This window comes from Hylobates moloch, unplaced genomic scaffold (genome assembly GCF_009828535.3).
Source record: "Hylobates moloch isolate HMO894 unplaced genomic scaffold, HMol_V3 SCAFFOLD_1, whole genome shotgun sequence".
NCBI classification, from domain to species: domain Eukaryota; kingdom Metazoa; phylum Chordata; class Mammalia; order Primates; family Hylobatidae; genus Hylobates; species Hylobates moloch.
The window spans coordinates 187,891,178-187,912,874 of NW_026652276.1; the positions used below are offsets into that span (position 1 = coordinate 187,891,178).

The window sequence follows — 21,697 nt, forward strand, 5'->3', positions numbered from 1 at the left end:
TTACTGTAGCTTTGTAGTATAGTTTGAAGTCAGATAGCGTGATGCCTCCAGCTTTGTTCTTTTGGCTTAGGATTGACTTGGCAATGCGGGCTCTTTTTTGGTTCCATATGAACTTTAAAGTAGTTTTTTCCAATTCTGTGAAGAAAGTCATTGGTAGCTTGATGGGGATGGCATTGAAACTATAAATTACCTTGGGCGGTATGGCCACTTTCACGATATTGATTCTTCCTACCCGTGAGCATGGAATGTTCTTCCATTTGTTTGTATCCTCTTTCATTTCATTGAGCAGTGGTTTGTTGTTCTCTTTGAGGAGGTCCTTCACATCTCTTGTAAGTTGGATTCCTAGGTATTTTATTCTCTTTGAAGCAGTTGTGAATGAGAGTTCACTCATGATTTGGCTCTCTGTTTGTTATTGGTGTATAAGAATGCTTGTGATTTTTGCACATTGATTTTGTATCCTGAGAGTTTGCTGAAGTTGCTTATCAGCTTGAGATTTTGGGCTGAGACGATGTTAAATAGACTTTTAATAATAGTTTCCTAATAATGTTTTACATGTATTTTAAGATGTTTTCATAAAATATAAAAGCTTTAGCCTATCTTCAGTTCAGTCTCATAGATTTGGACTTCGTTGTATTAAAAATACAACGTGAGGCTTGGGCCTGACATTTGAACACTACAAAATGCACAGAATGCGTGTGCACAGGCTTCTCTTGCCTGTAGGATTTCATATTGTAATTGAGGTGACATTCTGGCCCCCCACAAACCACTGATGCTGTATGTCATTGCATGTGCTTATGTGAACCCTGTGCTTAATCTAAAACTGATCTATTGCCCTGAACCTGCTTTGTCCATTTCCATCTTTTTGCCTTTCCTCATCATTCCTGCCACTTTGCCAGGCAAGCTCCCTTCCTCCCTCTGTTGGTTGAATTCTGCTGACCCCTCAAGACTCGCTGTTTGAACTCCTCCAGTTTTTCCTCTAGCTCCAGCACAGACCTGTCTCTTTAAGATTGAAATGGACATATCCACCTGCTTACCAAATACCTTTGCTTGCATGTTCTTCAGGCACCTCCAAACAATTTTATCCTAAACTGAATGTGTTCTCTCCTTCCTCAGTTCTTCTCTCCTGTACTCTGATGTCATTCTTTTTTTTTTTCCCACTCCACTAATTTTCATAAACGTGGTCACTAGAGCTCCTTTTCCTTTGCCTCATACTTTTTAAACCTGGCAATTTGCTTTTATGGAAAAAAGCAAAAATAAACCAGGTTGCTTTTAGTTGCCAAAAATTTAAGAGTAATTATGTGAAACATCTGAAATAGTGGAAGCTTTTTTAAGAGTGTGATTTCATTTTGGTATAGACTCTAGATTGGAAGCCTGACTCTGCCATTTATAACTTTTGAGACCTTGAATAAGTTATGTATTTTATGATCAGTGCCTCATTTTCCTCATCTATGAAATGGGAATAAAGATAGTACCTATCTCAGAGGGATGTTTTGAGAATTAAATGAATTAACAGTACCTGGCATACACTAAGCATTAATGTGTGTTAAAAAAACAAAACACAACAAAACCCAAAGGAAACAAACAAATACAAGTTTTAGAATTCAATGAGAACATGACAGTTTAAAAAAAATGAAATTTGAGTGGAAATAGAAGCTAGAGATTGCTCTCAAGGCAGTATAGTAATAGTACTTTAAAAAAGTTATTAATGAAAAATATAAAAGTAAAGTCTTTAAATCTTTTAGTTAAGTGTTTCAAATCTTTAAAAACTTGCTTTCCTTTAAATCTTGTGTCCTCCTTTAATTCCATTTGAAATTTGAGGTAAATAGTCTGACTTGGAAAAAAAAGTAAAAAAAAAAAGATGGGATAAAGCTTTGCTTTGTTTTCATACCACCCTTTCCCCTGAGAAACAGTGTTTAACTGATAGAGTAAATAGATGTTTGTGTACACAGTCTCCAAGTTTATGGTCTTAAATTTAAGGTTTAGCAGGTAATTTTTGAACAACTTAGGAACGTGTAGGTAGAAGTATTGAAAATTGTTACTTTATTTAAATGAGGCATATGCTTGTAGAAAAACATAACTGTGCGCCTGAAATACAAATTAATTGGAAAACAATTAGTTGGCATTAAATTGACAGCTTGTTGCCCTTTCCTCATGTCATAATATTTATAAAAGTAAGCTCATGATGGGACAAATTTATACCTCTCCAAGTCTTACATTAGTATATGTTTTTATTCTGAAAACTTACAATTCTGTACTTAATTACGAATTACTAATAATTTATTTTTAGAAGAAAATAAAGACAATCTTTTGAGATCTTTGTTTTTACGTGGAGTTGTTCATAGGTCTTTGATTTATTTGACTGTTAACAGCAGTTTACCAGCCAAGCAATATTAGGACTTTTGATGCATAATAATTCCTTGAAATACCTTTCTTGTAATTCCTTAAATGGAATCCAAAAAGTATTTTGGTGTTTGAATCTTAACAAAAACCGTTTGTAAAAAGAATATTTTATGAAAAATATTTTAGGAGCACATTTTACATTAAAGTACATTTTGAACTAATTTGGTTGGGCTGATAGTATCGGAGCATAGTGAGAGATTTTTATCTGCCAAAACTGAGTAGAGCAGAATTTTTTTTCTCTTTTACTTGTTGTGACGTATTTTCAATATACAGAAGGACACAGATAAATAAGGAACACTCATATAAGCAGTCCTCCAGCTCTGACAGATTTTAACATTTTGTCACCCTTGAAGGTTTTTTATTTTTATTTTTCTGGCCGGGCACGGTGGCTCACGCCTGTAATCCCAGCCGTTTGGGGGAGACCAAGATGGGTGGATCACCTGAGGTCAGGACTTCGAGACCACCCTGGCCAACATGATGAAACCCCATCTCTACTAAAAATACAAAAATCAGCCGGGTGTAGTGGCACATGCCTGTAATCCCAGCTTCTTGGGAGGCTGAGGCAGGAGAATCGCTTGAACCCAGGAGGCCAAGGTTGCAGTGAACTCCAGCGTGGGTGACAAAGTAAGACTCTGTCTCAAAAAAAGAAAAAAAGTTTTTTTTTTTTCTTTTAAAATATACCACATGTGCAGTAGGAGGAGGCCCCTCGTGTACTCCCTCCTGTCCCGTTCCATCAACTTCTCTCTCCAGAGATAACCACCACCATGATGGCATTTAGTGTTTATGTTTCTGGTATGTGGTTTTTGTAGTATTACTACATAGGCATTAGGTTAGAAATCTGTATAAATTTTGCACTTATAAAAGTTTCTTTTATGTAAATTACTATCCATCAACTTGTTTTTGAGAACGGCATTTGAGATGTTACATTGATTCATGTAGTTCTAGTTCTCTAGTTCATTTATTTTAACCTTCTATGTAGTATACCCTTGTATAAATATACACTTTATCCATTCTTTGGTAAATATTTTGGTTGTTAGCAATTTGTTGTTATAGTGCTGTAGCGAATGTGTGTGTGTGTGTGTGTGTGTGTGTGTTAGGCAAATGTAGTTTTTAAAGATAGTTTTCAGTGTGTAGTCTGGATACCTCTGGGGGACCATTTCCCTCTCTTCCCAGACTTGCAAGAGTCCATAGGATGAAAATTACAATAATACTTCTAAGATTTTCTTTGCCTTTTTTTCTCTCATGCTCTCAGCATGATAGCTTATGGTAGAGTTTTCCAGAGGGTACATGATGTATGATATTGCGACAGATTGAATGCAGGAGCAAATATGAGAACCCAGCCATCTTCTATCATACCATATTTGCAAAAATGTAAAACAAAGTCATTCTAAATTTTACTAAGTTTTGTTTGTTTTGGAAAATATGTTATTAGTAACATGTAAGTTCTTTTAAATTCATATTTTAAATATTTATTAGTTTTAATTTATAATACAATAAATATCAGTGGATATAACCATATACGCAAATAATGTTTGAGAGTATATAGAGGTTTTAAGATCGAAAAGTTTGTGGACTGCTGCTGTAGGGTAGGTACCTAAGTGTGGAAAGGTTGATTGTAGGGTGCACAGCTTTGACTTCACCTCACATTGTTGTATATGCTTTGTAAAGGTGTTGCACCAATTTGTACTCTCATCAGCAGTGTAAGAGTCCCTGATTTTCACATTGAAGCTAACATTCAATATTGTCAGATTTCAACAAGCTTTGACAGTAGGATGGATGTCAGATAGACTCTTAACTGTGAATTGAATTTGTTTTCCTCTTATTGCTAGTGACATTGAACATCTTTTCCTGTTCATTGACTGTATTTGTAGTTTATTTATTTCGAAAATTTTTTGCCATTTTTCCCATCTGGCTGATTGTGTTTTTCTTACCGATTTGTAGAAGGATTTCCCTCCCTCCCTCCCTTCCTCCCTCCCTGCCTCCCTTCCTCCCTCCCTCCCTCCCTGCCTCCCTTCCTCCCTCCCTCCCTCCCTCCCTTCCTCCCTTCCTTCCTTCCTTCCTTCGATGTTCTGGCTACCAACCCTATGTTGGCAATAGTCATTGAGAAAAATCTCCCAATCTTAGGTTTGTCTTTTCATTTTGTTTACGATAACTTTGAACATAATTTTTAATTTTAATGTAGGCTAATGTTAATCATTCCTTTTGCTTGTGATTTTTTTGCCTTGTTCAAGGATTTCATCATTAACCCAAATTAAAAAGATAATCTCCTTGTTTTCCTGTAACAATTTGTAAGTCTTGAGTTTCATCTTTAAGGCTTTAATTAATCTATAATTTATTCTTATATATGGTATGAATTAGGGAATCTCATTTCATTATTTTAGTATGCATCATGTATTGACTCATTTTTTCCCCCACGGATTTTTAAATGTTAAATTTCCATTTATATGTGAATGTACAAATTTCCACATACATGTGAATGTACTTCAAGCTCCTGTTCTGTTCTATTGGGTTTGTCCTTTCCTCAATGCCTCTTTCCCTTAATTAATGTGACTTTAAAATGGTCTTGATGTATGGTATGGTAACTCTCACTTTTTTTTTGCTTGAAAATGATCGAACTGTTTGTAGGCTTTTATTATTCCATAAAACTTTTAGGATATGCTTCTTCAGTTTTGTGGAAAGTCTTTATTGGTAGTTTTACTGGAATTGCTTGAATTTATAAACAAAGTTGGAGATGACAGACATTTTAATGATACTGAGTCTTCCTATCCATGAACATGATATGTCTCCCTTTATTCAGTCTTCCTTTCATATTCTTCAATAATGTTTTATAATTTTCTCCATAAGGATTTTGCTATCTTTTCTTTTTTTTTTTTTTTTTGAGACGGAGTCTCGCTCTGTTGCCCAGGCTGGAGTGCAGTGGCGCGATCTTGGCTCACTGCAAGCTCCGCCTCCCGGGTTCACGCCATTCTCCTGCCTCAGCCTCTCCGAGTAGCTGGGACTACAGGCGCCCGCCACCACGCCCGGCTAATTTTTTTGTATTTTTAGTAGAGACGGGGTTTCACCATGGTCTCGATCTCCTGACCTCGTGATCCACCCACCTCGGCCTCTCAAAGTGCCGGGATTACAAGCGTGAGCCACCGCGCCCGGCTGCTATCTTTTCTTAGGTTTACCCCTATGTAACTTATCACAACTGGGATTTTTAAAATTATACATTTTAATTTGCTGTTGCTGAGAATATATAACAGGAACTGGTAAAGTTCAATAATAAGAGGACCCTAATCAAACTGAGCAAAGACTTGAACACGTCAATAAAGAAGACCTAAGAATGGCTGGGTGCGGTGGCTCATGCCTGTAATCCCAGCACTTTGGGAGGCCTAGGCAGGCAGATCGCTTGAGGTCAGCAGTTTGATACCAGCCTGGCCAACATGATGAAACCCTGTCTCCACTAAAAGTACAGAAATTAGTGGTGGCACATGCCTTTAATCCCAGCTACTTGGGAGGCTGAGGTAGGAGAATTGGTTGAACCGGGATGGCGAAGGTTGCAGTGAACCAAGATGGTGCCACTGCACTCCAACCTGGGCGACAGAGTGAGACTCCGTCTGGGAAAAAAAAGAAGACGTAAGAATGGCCAATAAGCACGTGGAATGGTGCTCGGTATTTTTAGTTATCAGGATAGTGAAAATTAAAACCACTGTAAGACACCATTAAACACACACAAGAATGGCTAAAATAAGATATACCTTATGTTGGCTGGAACTCCTATATGGTCCTTGAGGGCATAAAATGATATAAACACTTAGGAAAACTGTGGGCATATTATAAAGTTAAGCATTCACCCACCTATCACCAAGCAATCCCACTCCTAGGTATTTTTTTTTTTTTTTTTGAGGCGGAGTCTCGCTCTGTCGCCCAGGCTGGAGTGCAGTGGCGCAATCTCGGCTCACTGCAAGCTCTGCCTCCCGGGTTCACGCCATTCTCCTGCCTTAGCCTCTCCGAGTAGCTGGGACTACAGGCGCCCGCCACCACGCCCGGCTAAGTTTTTGTATTTTTAGTAGAGACGGGGTTTCACCGTGGTCTCGATCTCCTGACCTCGTGATCCACCCGCCTCGGCCTCCCAAAGTGCTGGGATTACAAGCGTGAGCCACTGCGCCCGGCCACTCCTAGGTATTTAAGAGAAATAAAAGTAACATTTACAAAATGGTTGTAAACATATGCTTTTATTCAACCAAAGTTATTGTAAACAAAATGAAAAGACAAGCACAAGACTGGAAGTTTTTTCAATGAATATTACCATCAAAGGGTTGAATATTTAGAAGAATATTAAAAATATTTATACAAGCTTTATTCAAAATAGCTCAAACTGGAAACTGAAATGTCCATCAACAGGAGAATGGAGATATATATGTTGTGGTATGTTCATATAAGGGAATACTGCTCATCAATAAAAAAGAACAACAGGAATTAATCTTATGTTTGCATGAAGTTCAAAGACAGGCAAAGCTAAACTACAGTGGTAGAAATCTAACAAGTAATTGCCTATGAGATAGTGGGAATTGACTATAAGGGGGCTCAAGGAAACTTTCCAAGGTGTTGAAAATGTTTTATATCTTGATTGGAGTGTTGGTTGTGGATGTATATGTTTATCAAAACTTATTGAATTGTACATTTTATTGTATGTCAATTTCACCTCTTTTTAAAAAAAAAATTGGAAATGTGGACACTCTTGAAATCTTTTTTTTCCCACATTTTAATTGAGAAATGCCATTGCCTTCTGCTCTGATTATCTTGTGAAATCTTTCATTATTCTTGTTAGAGACTAAAACCAGGTTACATTTTTATAATTGTGGGGCATAAATGGTACTGTTTTTAATAATACTACTTGAAAAAAAGCCGAAGACTAGTCAAGCTCTAGTGTTAAAAGTCTATTTTATGTTTTTAGCCAGTACTATATACTATATTTTAATTTATGGATTTCAGAAACTTAATACTTGTTTACATAACATTTGCTTTTTTTTTTGAAACCGCGTCTCACTCTGTCACCAAGACTGGAGTGCGGTGGTACGATCTGAGCTCACTGCAACTTCTGCCTCCCAGGTTTGAGTGATTCTCATGCCTCAGCCTCCCAAGTATCTGGGACTACAGGTGTGTACCACCATGCCTGGCTAATTTTTATATTTTTAGTAGAGACGGGTTTTACCATGTTGGCCAGGCTGGTCTTGAACTCCTGGCCTCATGTGATCCGCCCACCTGGGCCTCTCAAAGTACCGGGATTACAGGCATGAGCCTCCATGCCTGGCCAAATAATCTTTAGGTGCCACCCCTATTATATTATTTTTTATTAGCACTATTCCTTCAGCATTTTTGAACCTAACGTATATTGTAGCCAGCAGTGTTCTAAGCCTTGGGGATACAGTAATGAAGCAGACAGACAAGGAAAGACCCTGCCCTCATGGAGCTTATAATGTAGCGAAGGAGGAGACAGACAATAAACATAAAACAGTAGGTCTCTTTAGCCAGCTCTGGAGAAGAGGAAACAGGATGATACCATTGAAAGGAACAAGAGGGGCAACTTTAAACTGGGTATTCAGGGAAAAGCTTACTGAGAGGGGGTCATTTGAGCTGAGACTGGAATGGCAGGAATATCTTCATTCTGGGAGGTGTATGGGAAAGGCTTTGAGTAGGGGTATTCTCTATAACCGTACTCTTACTAGTAGGTTACTAGTAGGCCAACCTTAATCACATCCCTGATTGTTCTCTCAGTTACTCTTCATTTCAAAGTCTCCCTCCTGCCTTTTCCCTTTTGTTTCTCCCAAATTACCCTTCTCTGGAGCTGTTTTGTTGTGGCTTTATAGACATGTAGCAATTTGAACTCTTTGCAGCTTCCAGCTTTTCCAGTATTCTTAGCCTAGTTTGGATTGTTTACTCTCACAAGCAGAACATTGGTCTCCATAAATCTGCTCTTTACATGAATCTGACCATACAGACTTACAAGAGACAGTTTTGTGTATGGAGAAGCAGAAAGTGAATTTATATCGTCTTGACAGTGGCTTTTCCTAGCCCTTTCTACTTACTCTGAGCCCACATTTAAAATCCTGAAAGTATTTGGGAATGTTTTTCTTGACATTGTTACTGCCTCAACTCTCTGTGTAGTTTTATAAAAATTTAGTCATTTTAGGACTCTTCTAGCTGAAACTGTATTTTTCTCTCTTTTTCTAAGAGGGCATTGTTGGTAAAATCCTCATGAATTAAGAAGTGGATACTCATGTTCATTCACAAGCAAAAATATGTTTTTTTCTAATTTAATCATTCTATTTTATTACCTTCATATTCTAAAATGTCAGTTATATTTTGAGGAATTCAGTTAGTAAATATAGAGAAAGTCTTTGAAGTTGGCACTTTGTAAAAGCAGAAGGAGCATCGATATTTCGTCTTACTCTGCCCCACCTCTAGCCTTAATCCACATGTCTGAGTGGATTGGACACCTGATCTCTGTGCTTCTTGCTGTATAATCAAAAAGGAAGAAGAAAAGTGGTCTCCCAAATGCTGGCTTCTCAAACAGCTCCCGTTATGTCTCATAAGAAGTGCCTTGAGGTACATGGTTCATAATCTGTGTTTCCTTGAGACCAAGACCATGAAGCCTTGGAGGGTACCCACCAACTATTATTCTGTCCTTGTACCTTTGAGCCCTTCCACAGGCTGAATCTCAACAAATTCCTAGGCACTGTGTATCTAGAAATACATAGTATTTCAAGGGCTTACAAGACAGTGACGAGTAAAGTATCTCTGAGTATTAATAATTGTGGTCAAGGTTCAGTACCTTTTAACAAAAATGTAGAAGATGAAGTGGTCCTTTTCAATACCAGAAATTATGTATGTATTAAAAGTTTGCAAGTTGTGTGTGTTAGGTTAATTAGAAAAATTTTCAAGTTTTGTTGTTTGCCTATTTGCTGTTGACCTTTTAAAAAAGTTAATTATTCCTTGGTTCAAGGGTGAGCCTTACTTCACTTTAATTTTTGAAGCACAGGCATAAGAGAAATTAATTTATTCTGCACTAAATATTTACTGTCAAAAATAATTATCTTACATGGTTTCGATTTACAGTTTCTAGAATATTTTATTTAGACAGCAGATTCAGAAAGTGTTTATTGCTAGAAAAGGTGACTAATGGGAGGACAAGAATGCTAAAATTATTCAGCTGAATCCAAGATTATTGTTTATATTTCACTTAGGGTATATGAACACGTCTGCAAAAGGCTAATTTAATTAACACAGCTCCAGTGTAGATAGGGTAGTTTGTTTTTTATTTTTGTTTGCTTGGTGTGTGTGTGTGTGTGTGTGTGTGTCTGTGTGTCTGTGTGTGTGTGTTTATGACTGCAGATCACAGCTAGGGCTCTTGTCTCTTTAACTTGGGGTTTCTCTCCCAGGAGTATGCTCAGAGATGCAAACTGTGTGTACTGCTATCAACCTGACTTTTAGTTTCAGATTATCTTAGGTTTTTTAGTCTTCTACTGGATTTCTCTGTCACCTACATTTTTCTAAATTAGGTAGCTACTTGCAGGATGTAAGTCTTTGAAGCCATTGTATTTTACAACTAGACTTAATAAGCTCTTCAAGGGCAGGGACTCTTAGAATTCCAGTGCCCAGCCTCCACACTCAATACAGCAGCAAAATTAGTGGGGACAGGGAGACTTGCTCTGTTTCCTTGCAGAGTTTATTGATGCATTCTGCAGGTATTTACTCAGCACCTTTATCTGCCAGGCACTGTGATAGGCTTTGGGCATGAAGAAGTGAGCAGATAAGCACTTCCTGCTGGCCTGGTGCAGAACTCAGTCCAGCAGGTGTGGGAGGCTGTTTTCACTGCTGAGATAGAGAGACTCCTTCGGTTTATCCAAAGTAATGGAGGATTTTTCTTGTAAGGACACGGAAGGATTAAAGAAGACTTGAATCAGTTACACTTCTGGGTCTCTTGGGAGCGTAGGAACTAAACGAATCTAGTGGAATATAGTTTGGCAACTGAAGAGATCTCTGGTTATACAAGCACGAAGATATTCATAGGAACATAGGACTCAGTGTTCCACTGCAGTAGTGTTGGGGAGAAAGTTAAACCTTATATAAATATTTTTGTCTTTTTTCCTTGGGGATTCACTAAGATCTTAGGTTATATTCTCTTAAAAATGCTAGGATTTTACTCTGTTCTTAAATCATATTGTTTGTTTCTCCAGGCATACAATATGTTCCCTATTTTTTCGTTCTATCCTAGTCTCTTGTTTTCTCTCTATGTGGGGTGTGTGTGTGTGTGTGTGTGTGTGTGTGTGTGTGTATTCACCAAATATCCACAGAATAAGAAAATCTAAAGGTAAAAACCGAAAGTCTGAGAAAATTTAATTTGACTTGTCACATTTTAAAACACCTTCATCTGTTAACATTTTTTGGGAATTTTTATTGCTGTGTATTTTTTACATTTAAAAAGTGGTAATATTAGTTTACAGTAAATAAGCGTCAGTCTCTTACATTTGAATAGGAATTTATAGTTGACAGGTACATCCAAAGATGTTTAGGTTTTTTTTGTTTTTGAGATGGAGTCCCGCTCTGTTGCCCAGGCTGGAGTGCAGTGGCACGATCTCCACTCACTGCGACCTCTGACTTCTGGGTTCAAGCAATTCTCTTGCCTCAGCCTTCTGAGTAGCTGGGATTACAGGTGCTCACCACCACGCCCGGCTAATTTTTTTTTAATTTTTAGTACAGAGATGGGGTTTCTCCATGTTGGCCCGGCTGGTCTTGAACTCCTGACTTCAGGTGATCTGCCCACCTCGGCCTCCCTAAGTGCTGGGATTACAGGCATGGGTTACCCCACCTGGCCAGGTTTTTTTCTTCAGAAAAACCCCCTGAAAGAAGGAGGGCAGATCTTACTCTCCATATATCACAAATTGAAAATTTAAGTCAAGGTTACATGGTTCATCTATGCCATGGGAAGGCAATGTGGCCAGTATTAGAGCCCAAGGCTCCTGTCTGCCAGTTGGGTGGTCTGTCCATGCCCCACGCCTCACCCCCTCCCTGCCAGTGATGTGGAAGGTTGGGATGTTGGCTGTGCCCATCCTCACCTGACTTACGTTCCTGAGAGGACCGAGCATAGCTTGGCCAGATGCACATTTATTTCCAGCAAGGCCTCCACCCTGAATCCCAGCCTTCTTCTGTATTTTGGTAATTAGACTAAAAAACTTAGAAAAATGGTGAAGGTGGCCGTTAACTTGCTGCAAGTTTGTACAGGAAACATTTGTGTTTCGTCCCTGCAAGTGGAAATGGAGGGATATGGATATGAGAGATTGGATTTTTGGTGATTGTTCCCAAAACCCAGTATTTACCTTAACTACTGCATACCACTTGTTTGGTACACCTATCTTCTTAACTGTCCAATCCTATGTCCCATTTACTGTTGGGAAATGAAAATCATAGACTTAAAACCTGTCTACCCACAATTTAGAAATTAATAGAATGTCTAACAAAAATATCAAGGAGAAGTAAAGTTAAATAATTTATAGCAAGTAAAATGTATTTCAGTATGTGCTTCAGCATGTACTCAAGAAGACAATGTAGTTAGATTGTCCCACCTAGATGTAGGGGCTCTATGAATATAAAAGCTGCAAACGGAGTCTGATCAAAAAGCATTGTACTAGCAATCCAAATACCATAAGGAGCATTGTAGTAGTCACATGGTTTTCTGAAATGATGAACATCTGTTAGTAAAATTCCAAACAAAGCAAGAAACAAAACACACAAAAAACCCAAATTTGATTTATGTTGTCATTGTGTTGTAGAAAATTTGATGTATATTAAAACTACATAAATGAATCATGTGTATATAAAGAGCTGTATTAAGATTTAGGCCCAGATGGTTATAAATGGACTTTTTTTGCCAATGTGAATGCCCAGTGGGATGTTTTAAAAGTCATGCAGGACAAAAGTTGTAGGTTGCAGGACAGTTCTTTGTTGTGCAGGATTGTTGTGGAGTTTGCCTGACAAAAGCCAAGGAAGGGTTTTACTGAATTACTGTGACAATCAAAATTGCCCCCACAAATTTAGAAAACATCTTCTAGATAGTGATGCCACCTTTGTGGAAAACCTCTGCCTTAAACACTTCAGAAAGACACAGAAACCTAAGGACCCCAGGAAAACAAAGACTTACCGACCTTTCAAACCAGGAGCTCATAGTCCTGTGGCTTCATCATCTAAAGAGGCTGGAGGGGGCAGAGGGGCAGAGAATGTCTACTATATTTTTGCCCCAAGGCTGAGAGAAGTTTTTAACCTTCATCTTGCCTGTGTCTGCTTGCATTCTCTGTTCTGCTTTCCTGTGGTTGCGTTTTTTTCCATTTTGTTTCCGTTCACTGTCCTTGTAGCTTGCTGGGGAGGCACTCTTTAGACTAACTTTAATAGTTGCAAAAAAGGGGTTTGAAAACTGATGGGCCTTTATGTGTATGTGTAGTAAAATATATATGACACAATTTACCTGATGCAAGTTTTTAATATAAGTAATTTGTGACTGTGCAAATATATGACTAAAGTATTGTGGTATATAAATAGTAAATATTGTATGTCTTTCAGTCACTTTGGAGGATATAATTTGTTATAAATGATAATATCTTGATAATTGGGTTTATGAATTATTTCACAAAGTTAATCTTTAATCATAATGAAGATCACCAAGGAAGATAATATTCACTTCTTATTGTATGATTTCAGGAATCTGTATTTTCACTTTCTGTTCTCTCTGAGGCAGCGTTTTGATGCAAGATACTCGTAAATTCAGATTCTCCAGCTGTGATGCAGAGTGACTGTGATCTAAAACAAATTAATAAATTTCTCTGAGACTTACTGTAAAATGTACTCATCAGTTGTTTGAAGATGCTGATTTTTTTTTTTGTTTGAGACTGAGTTTCATTGTGTCACCCAGGCTGGAGTGCAGTGGCGCGATCTTGGCTTACTGCAACCTCCGCCTCCTGGGTTCAGCCTCCCAAGTAGCTGGGATTAGAGGCACCTGTCACCATGCCCGGCTAATTTTTGTAGTTTTTTAGTAGAAATGGGGTTTCCTCATGTTGGCCAGGCTGGTCTCAAACTGCTGACCTCAGGGGATCTGCCCACCTTGGCCTCCCAAAGTGTTGGGATTACAGGCATGAGCCACCGTGCCTGGCTGAAGATGCTGATATTTGATAGCATGATTGTAAGGATTAATGCACTACACATCTGACACAGTTTTACTATAGTACTTGTTCCTTTGCATACGTATTTTTCATGCAGTGCAATCATACTGCTGATAAAAATTTTGTCTTCTCTTTTTACTTGACCTAGTGTTTCCATAGTGTAAACAAATTTCATGATTACTCTTCTAAAAGTATTGAAGTAGACTCATGACATTCTGTTACCAAAATACTGCATAGTACATTGTGTCCTTTCTTTATATAAGATGAACCAGAAATGTACCTGCTTCTCTTGAGAAGAAATGTTTTTAAAAACCTCATTTCTTCAGATAACAATGTCATCAAAGCCAAGAAGATACAGAGCTGAGTTGAGTCGGAGGAGTGGGCAGATGGTAGGCTTGCCAGCTGAGTGGTGCGCACGCCAGGATGAGATTGCAGCTTTCAGTGGACAGATTTGCGTGTTATGGACGTTTGGATTGCACAAAAACTGTCAGAACTATAAATCTGAGACTTTCAAGGATATACTATCCTTCAGCTAAAGATGATTTCAACATACATGAGCAATTTCAGTTGTGTTTTCTAATTTTATCATTTAAAAAATGATGCTGCTGAATAGATTTATTCATACATTGCTCTTTCCTTCACTAGTAGTACTTCTTTAGGTTAAATCTCTAGTATATTTACCCTATTAAGTGACACAAATCTTTTATAGTACTTGATGTAATTGCCAAATTGTTGTTTAAAGGTATTGTATTGCTTCATATGGCTCCCAGTTAAGTAGTTTTAGCTGTCTGTAACTAGGGATTTTTCTTTTAATTTAAAGTGCTAATTTAATAGGTCAAATATTGATTTGTTTATATTTATTTGATTATTAATGAATTTCAGCATTTAATTTTTGTATATTTATGGTATTTCCTCTTATTTATTCATCTTTTTCTTTAGTTAAGTTATAAGATCGTTTACCAATTTGAGCCTTTTCAAGGTTTTGGGAAAATTAGCCTTTTAATCTAATCATATTATTCTGCTTTTTCTTTTAGCTCCAGTAATAAACCGATTCACAAGGCGTGCCTCAGGTAAGTCTGATTATATTATGGATTTTGTTTACTAATGGTGACATTTAAAAAATAATATTGGACAAGAAGGTACAAAGAATAATTGCTGTATAGTAAACCTTTATTTGTCAGTTATTTTTCCCAGAAAACACAACTATCTGATATAATCAGTATTTAGGAAGCAATTGAAAATGCCCTATCTAGGAAGCAATTTCAAATGCAATTGAAAATGTGAGTGGCTACACTGAAAGTCACACTGTGTACTAAACTGGTGGGCCTTTTTAAATGGAGACTCTCAGCCCAGGGTGTTATTCTTGCTCTTGATAGAATTACTACCTGTATGGTTGTCTGATTTACCAGCCACAATCTAGAAGCAGTGATTTAGCAGATGGGTAAAGGACACCTTAGAAACAGTGATGAGTGAGTGTTTGTTTTTTTGTTTGTTTGTTTTCGTAAGAGGGTTTTTAATAAGGGACAGGAGAACTCTTAAAATGCAGATATAAGAACTTGTCATTATGGGGCCATTTAGAATAGGAGCAAATTGCTTTACATTTGTTTGTGCCCCTGAGGCTATTGCTGGTGTAAATATACCACAGTACCCTAATGTAGTCAGCATGATAGGCCTTAGCCATTAACAAGGGCATACATTAGGTTCAATATACTGTGTACTATTTAAACTGCTGGGGAAGTACGAGACAGAATTAAGAGCATTTCTATCCAAAATGGCTTAAGTAAAATGAGTTTGGGCATTGAGATAAACTATTATTTAGAAAATTCACCATATGGCATATCTTCTCTGAATAAGAGGACAAATGAAGTGAGGGTAATATTTGATTTGAGAAAATTACTCTTTAAGTATACCTGGTAATTTTTTGTTAAACCCAAGATAAACATTTCACACAGATCATCTTTGGAATTTATATAATACAGTTGAGTCATTTATTTCACAAAATTACCTTATTTCCACCTGTGCTGTAATATTAAAGACATTTTAATGTTGAATTTTATTTTTGATTTGTCAGCAGTTACTGGTCTAATTTACTCTTGTTATGTAGTGACCAGGTCTATAAGGGTAATGTGCTACATTGGAATAACATCTACTTTATCATTCTGAGCTTTTTGTAATCTCAAGGCATATTTATTTTAAATGGTGAAAACAAGTGTAGATTGTAATGCCTTTTGTGGAATGAGAGGTTATGTTTATGTCAGTAAGGCATCAAATTTTATCTCAAAGAAGAACTCAAGTGTGATCATATTCTAGTGTAGTTGTCCTTTATGAGCAGTGATGGGAATAGGGGAGGAAGAAGAGAGAATCAGTATTGTGATGCCTTGTCTTCATGAGGTGAAATTCTTTCAATAGAAACACAGTTAAGAGTCATAGAATAAATAATCACCCTTTCTACCTCAAACCGTATGACATGTGACATTTATTTCTGGGCACGTTCCATTTGTATTTGTTGTACAATATACGTATCATTGGCTGGGCGCGGTGGCTTACGCCTGTAATCCCAGCACTTTGGGAGGCTGAGGTGGGTGGATCACAAGGTCAGGAGATCAAGGCCATCCTGGCTAACATGGTGAAACCCCGTCTCTACTAAAAATACAAAAACAAAATTAGCTGGGCGTGGTGGCGGGCGCCTGTAGTCCCAGCTACTTAGGAGGCTGAGGCGGGAGAATGGTGTGAACCCGGGAGGTGGAGCTTGCAGTGAGCCAAGATCTCACCATTGCACTCCAGCCTGGGTGACAGGGTGAGACCCCATCTCAAAAAAAAAAAAAATATATATATATATATATATATATATATTTTAATTGATAGATCAGGGGCTCCAGGGTATAGGTTAGTTTTGAAATGCCATTATTTTATACCCCACCTCCATATGTGTCCAATACATTTTAGCAAGACTTGGCCAGAATTGTAGAGATGATGTAATGCCACAAAGAAATACACATTAAAATCAAATGTTGCATTTATTCCCAGAATGACAGGTAATAAGAAATGTCAGTGAAAACAACAGGAAACAATTTGGTATAAATAAGATGATACCAAGTTCAGGAGTCACGCTGTATATAGCAGTAAGCCTTAAAAGGAGTAAAATTGTTATCCCAATAATATAATTTGCTGGAAACCATTAGGAGAATGAATCTTGACATTAATTATAAGAAAGAAAAGAGAACTAATTTATGGAGTACCACGGATGGATCAGGCACTGTGCTAAGCATTTTATATACATTTTTAGTCTTTCAGGCAAGGAAAATAAAATTATTCAATACTTTGGATAAAAAAAAGTGGTGTAAGAAAAAAGGGAAGAGGATTTATTTAATCATCTACTTGTCTGTATTTTATTTGAGACTTTCTTATTTCTTATAAAAGTTTGTCTAAAATGTTTTTGGCAAAGAATATAGAAAGAGTCTTAAGACATCCTGAGGAGGAAATGCTACAGTTTTTTTGTTAATTTAATTTAGTGGCTAACATGAAGTTTAGTAGTAGAGATGTACATTAACTTTTTAAAAAAGTAACATTTCCTGAAAATAAAAAAGAAATGATTATTTTCTCAAAATGCAGTCAATTGTATTTGATAATTAAAAAGATTTCTTGTGATACCTTTTCTGATTGAGTTTTATTTCAGAGATACTTTTTCTTTTCATAACCCATAAAACTTTAATGTAAGAATGGTAATTTAGGGGAAGAAAGTAAGTCAGGTAAAATCAACTGGAAGTCTGTACGACATGTTTGTTTTTTATTCATCTGTTTTTAAATTAAAGTTACCACAGTAAATGCTATATGTATATATTACAACAATAGATACAAAACATGTAGTGCTAGGTGTTCTATCATTGTTGATTGAAAAGAAAAAATTACTATGAATTATAATTAATAACTCATTAACTTTCCTAAATCTTTTGAGTTTTTGGCTTTTGATATTCATACTGCATCTATCAAACATAAATATTTCAAATCTGAATAATTTAAACAAAACAGTTCCCCTTTGGATACCTTTTTCTTTTGTTACGAAGATGAGAGGAATATTCATGCTTAACAAATACATTCTTTAGGATTAGTTTTACACTTTTAAGAACACTATTTGTGCTATAGTGTCTTGTCTTCATGTGTTCAGTGCTGGCCCACAAACATGTCAGATTTTATTTTTGTAAGTGAAAGGAATCAGTTTCACTCAGTATTTTCAAACAGAATTCCTAGCATCTTAAGTTTGTAGAGGCTTCAGGGTTGTATAAGCCAGCATCCTACTTGGTACAGGAGTGGAAGGCATGTAGAAAGCATGACTAATGGAGAGAAGCGTAGATGGGCACCAGAAGAATAGGACCCAACTTTACTGATTAGATTGGGTAAGTTCCACAAAACATGATGAAAAACTGTCAGATGTCTTCTGAAGTCCAGATGTATTTCTGATATCATCCTGACAGCACCCCATAACCTTATTTTTAAACAGTACCTCATGGTCCCATTTTTAAACAAAAGAGAAATACTGCTTTTGGTCTCTTAAAATGCTCTTCAGCTCTTAATAATCCCTTCTTATCAGTACCTCCTTAAGACAGAGAGGCCTGGTATGGTGGCTCACACCTGTAATCCCAGCACTTTGGGAGGCTGTGGTGGGCGGATCACTAGCGGTCAGGAGTTCAAGACCAGCTTGGCCAACTTGGTGAAATCCCTTCTCTACCAAAAAATACAAAAATTAGTTGGGCATGGTGGCACGTGCCTATAGTCTCAGTTACTTGGGAGGCTGAGGCAGGAGATTCACTTGAACCCTGGAGGTGGAGGTTACAGTGAGTTGAGATTGTGCCACTCACTCCAACTTGGGCAACAGAGTGAGACTCTGTCTCAAAAAATAAAATAAAATAACAAATCATTATCCATAATCCATTTTATTTTATTTGTATTTGAGATGGAGCCTTGCTCTGTTGCCTAGGCTGGAGTGCAGTGGCACGATCTTGGCTCACTGCAACCTCTGCCCTCCCAAGTTCAAGGGATTCTCTCAAGTAGCTGGGACTACAGGCGTACGCCACCATGCCCGGCTAATTTTTGTATTTTTAGTAGAGACGAGGTTTCACCATGTTGGCCGGGCTGGTCTCCAACTCTTGACCTCAGGTGATCTGCCCGCCTTGGCCTCCCAAAGTGCGGGGATTATAGGTGTGAGCCACTGCGCCCTGCCACATAATCCATTTTACAATATGGGCTTTTTGTTTTTTTGGAAGATTATTATTTTTGGTGGAAAATGGAAATAATATATCATTTGTTGTTGTGAGTACTAAAAATTAGTGGTGGTGGCTGGGCGCTATGGTACACACCTGTAATTTTGCCACTTTGGGAGGCTGAGGTGAGCGGATCACCTGAGATTGGGATTTCCACACCGGCCTGGCCAACATGGTGAAACCCTGTCTCTACTAAAAATACAAAAATTAGCTGGGTTTGGTGGCGGGTGCCTGTAATCCAGCTACTTGGGAAGCTGAGGCGGGAGAATCGCTTGAACCTGGGAGACGGAGGTTGTAGTGAGCTGAGATTACGCCACGGTACTCCAGTCTGAGTGACAGAGGGGGAGACTCCATTTAAAATAAATAAATAAATAAATAAAATAAAAATTTAGTGGTGGTAGTAGAAGTAGTAGCTCAGTAAATATTTTAAGAGTAAAGCTTTAATCAAATAATCCTGTTGCTTCACTGTTCACCTAATATATAGAAAATATCCTAGGGTTTGAAGTTGTACTGACTAGAGTTTTCCCATTTTCTTTGTGAATTTGCATGTAAGTTGTTTACTTCTTTGAGTTTATTTATTTTCGTTTCTTTCAGCTTGGGATCTTAACAGCCATATTCAAGCTTGTGGGGGTTAAACTGGATGATTTTTATTATTTTTAAATTTTTTTTTTTTGAGATGGAGTCTCACTCTGTCGCCAGGCTGGAGTGCAATGGCACAATCTTGGCTCACTGCAACCTCTGCCTCTTGGGTTCAAGCGATTCTCCTGCCTCAGCCTCCTGAGTAGCTGGGACTACAGCTGCACACCACCACACCTGGCTAATTTTTTGTATTTTAGTAGAGACAGGGTTTCACCATGTTGGCCAGGATGGTCTCAATCTCCTGACCTCGTGATCCACCCACCTTGGCCTCCCAAAATCCTGGGATTACAGGTGTGAGTCACCACCACACCTGGCAAAATTTTTTTTTTTTTTTTTTTAAGACAGGATTTCACTCTGTCACCCAGGCTGTAGTGCAGTGGCATGATCTTGGCTCACTGCAGCCTCCACCTTCGAGGTTGAAGTGATCCTCCCACCTCAGCCTCCCTAGTAACTGGGAGAACAGGTGTGCACCACAATACCTAGCTAATTTTTATATGTTTTGTAGAGACAGGGTTTCGCCATATTGCCCAGGCTCGTCTTGAACTCTTGAGCTCTAGGGATCCTCCTTCCTCAGCCTCCCAAAGTGCTGTGATTATAGGTGTTGGATGAGTTTAATGAAGCCCCCAGCAGAGTGTCTAGGCTTTTCAGAACGTTCGCTCTCAGCCTTCTTATAAATGTGGTTTAAAACAAAGCAATAAACCCCTCAGCTTTTTGCCTTAGCCTGTCAGAATAAAGCCTTAGAGAGTCATAATACAGTTTGATAGTAATCCTTTAATATGGGCATCTTTTTTATTGTTTATACATTATAGGTTTTTTAAAAAATTGTAATGGTTTTCCTCTGTGGTTTTGTCTCTGAATTGGGGAGGGGCTAGAAATGTCCAGTTAATCTTGAGACAGTGCCTTGCATCATGAGGTTGGAACTCTGAATTTTTTTTTTAATCCTAAGATACTGTTTTGAAAAAGCTACCCTTCTAGAACAGTTTAAAGAGTTCAGTGAGCGCTTTTATCTAGGCTCCCCAGATATTGATATTTTGCCACATTTGCGTGCCCTCTCCTCTCCGTCTTTACACAGACACACACTCTTTTTTATTGAAACTTTTAGGAATCCTAAATACTTTAGCCTGTATCTCCTAAGAAAAAGGACATTCTTCTAGGTAATATAACACTGAAGGAATTTAACATTGATACAATACTATTATCTCATACGAAGTTTAGAGTCAGATTTCCTCTGTTGTCCTATCTTAAATGTCCTCTGTTCTCTCTCTTAAATTTCAAGCTAATTCAAGGATTTTTTATTACATTAATTGTCATGACTCAGTTTTTCTTGCCTTTCATAAATTGACTCCCTGAAGTTTTTGAAATTTGCTTTTTCAGAGTTTTGAAGGTTATTCCTAAGCATAAGACAGTTCCTTATACCGTCTGTTACGCATTCGTAGGTGGCATTAGCACAGCTGCTGTTTGGTCAGTATGCCCCACTGACGTCCATGAAATCTTTGCATTGACATTTACTATTGCTTTCAAGGACTACTTGAAAGCAATTACTTGTTCTAATAAGTAATTATTTCTTATAATGGAAGGATTTTCTTTTCTCATATAGTTAACCACTCTTTAATTTTTTGCCATAGTATGAACATTGAATTTTGTAGTATATTTTTAACAGAACTAAAATTTTATAATTTTCTCTAAACTATGATGTAGAATAATTCACAGGTGAAATTAATCTTTAAATTTCAATCTCACACACCTACTGTGTAAAATGTGATATTACAAATCTCAGTGAAATCACCCTGAACAGAAATGATTAGTCCCCAAGAAATTAGTGAAATAGCAGAAGTTCACACCTTGTCTTGAATCTGATTCAAGGAACATACGCTTCCTTGATTCATGGAACATATGCTTCCTTTTGTTTTGTTTGGGAAATATCTTGTAGCCTTGGTGTTCATTGTTTCTACTTTAAGGTTATTTGACGATAACAGCTTTTAACCCCCAAATTATTTTTTTCCAGAGGTCATTTCTATATTGTCAAACCAATTTGCTGGTACAATTATAGTTACATTCGTATTTTGTTTTTTGAAATTAGCTTCATTTTTAATAAGCCTGGTAATCACCAATACTTGGGAATACATATTGGGAGAATACTACTTTAATTAATATACTAGTTTATTCAGCAAACATTTACCGAGTCCCTATTGTGTGTCAGGTACA

General features: G+C 37.5%; 1 protein-coding gene across 1 annotated transcript in view; it reads left to right on the plus strand.

Annotated features, from left to right (window-relative positions):
• PRKAR2B (protein kinase cAMP-dependent type II regulatory subunit beta) overlaps positions 1 to 21,697 on the plus strand; it is a 119,231-nt gene that overhangs the window by 12,141 nt on the left and 85,393 nt on the right. Inside the window, exon 2 of the mRNA XM_032761355.2 lies at positions 14,630 to 14,665. Coding sequence (XP_032617246.1) covers positions 14,630 to 14,665 — 36 coding nt within the window. The remainder of the gene's footprint in view (positions 1 to 14,629; positions 14,666 to 21,697) is intronic.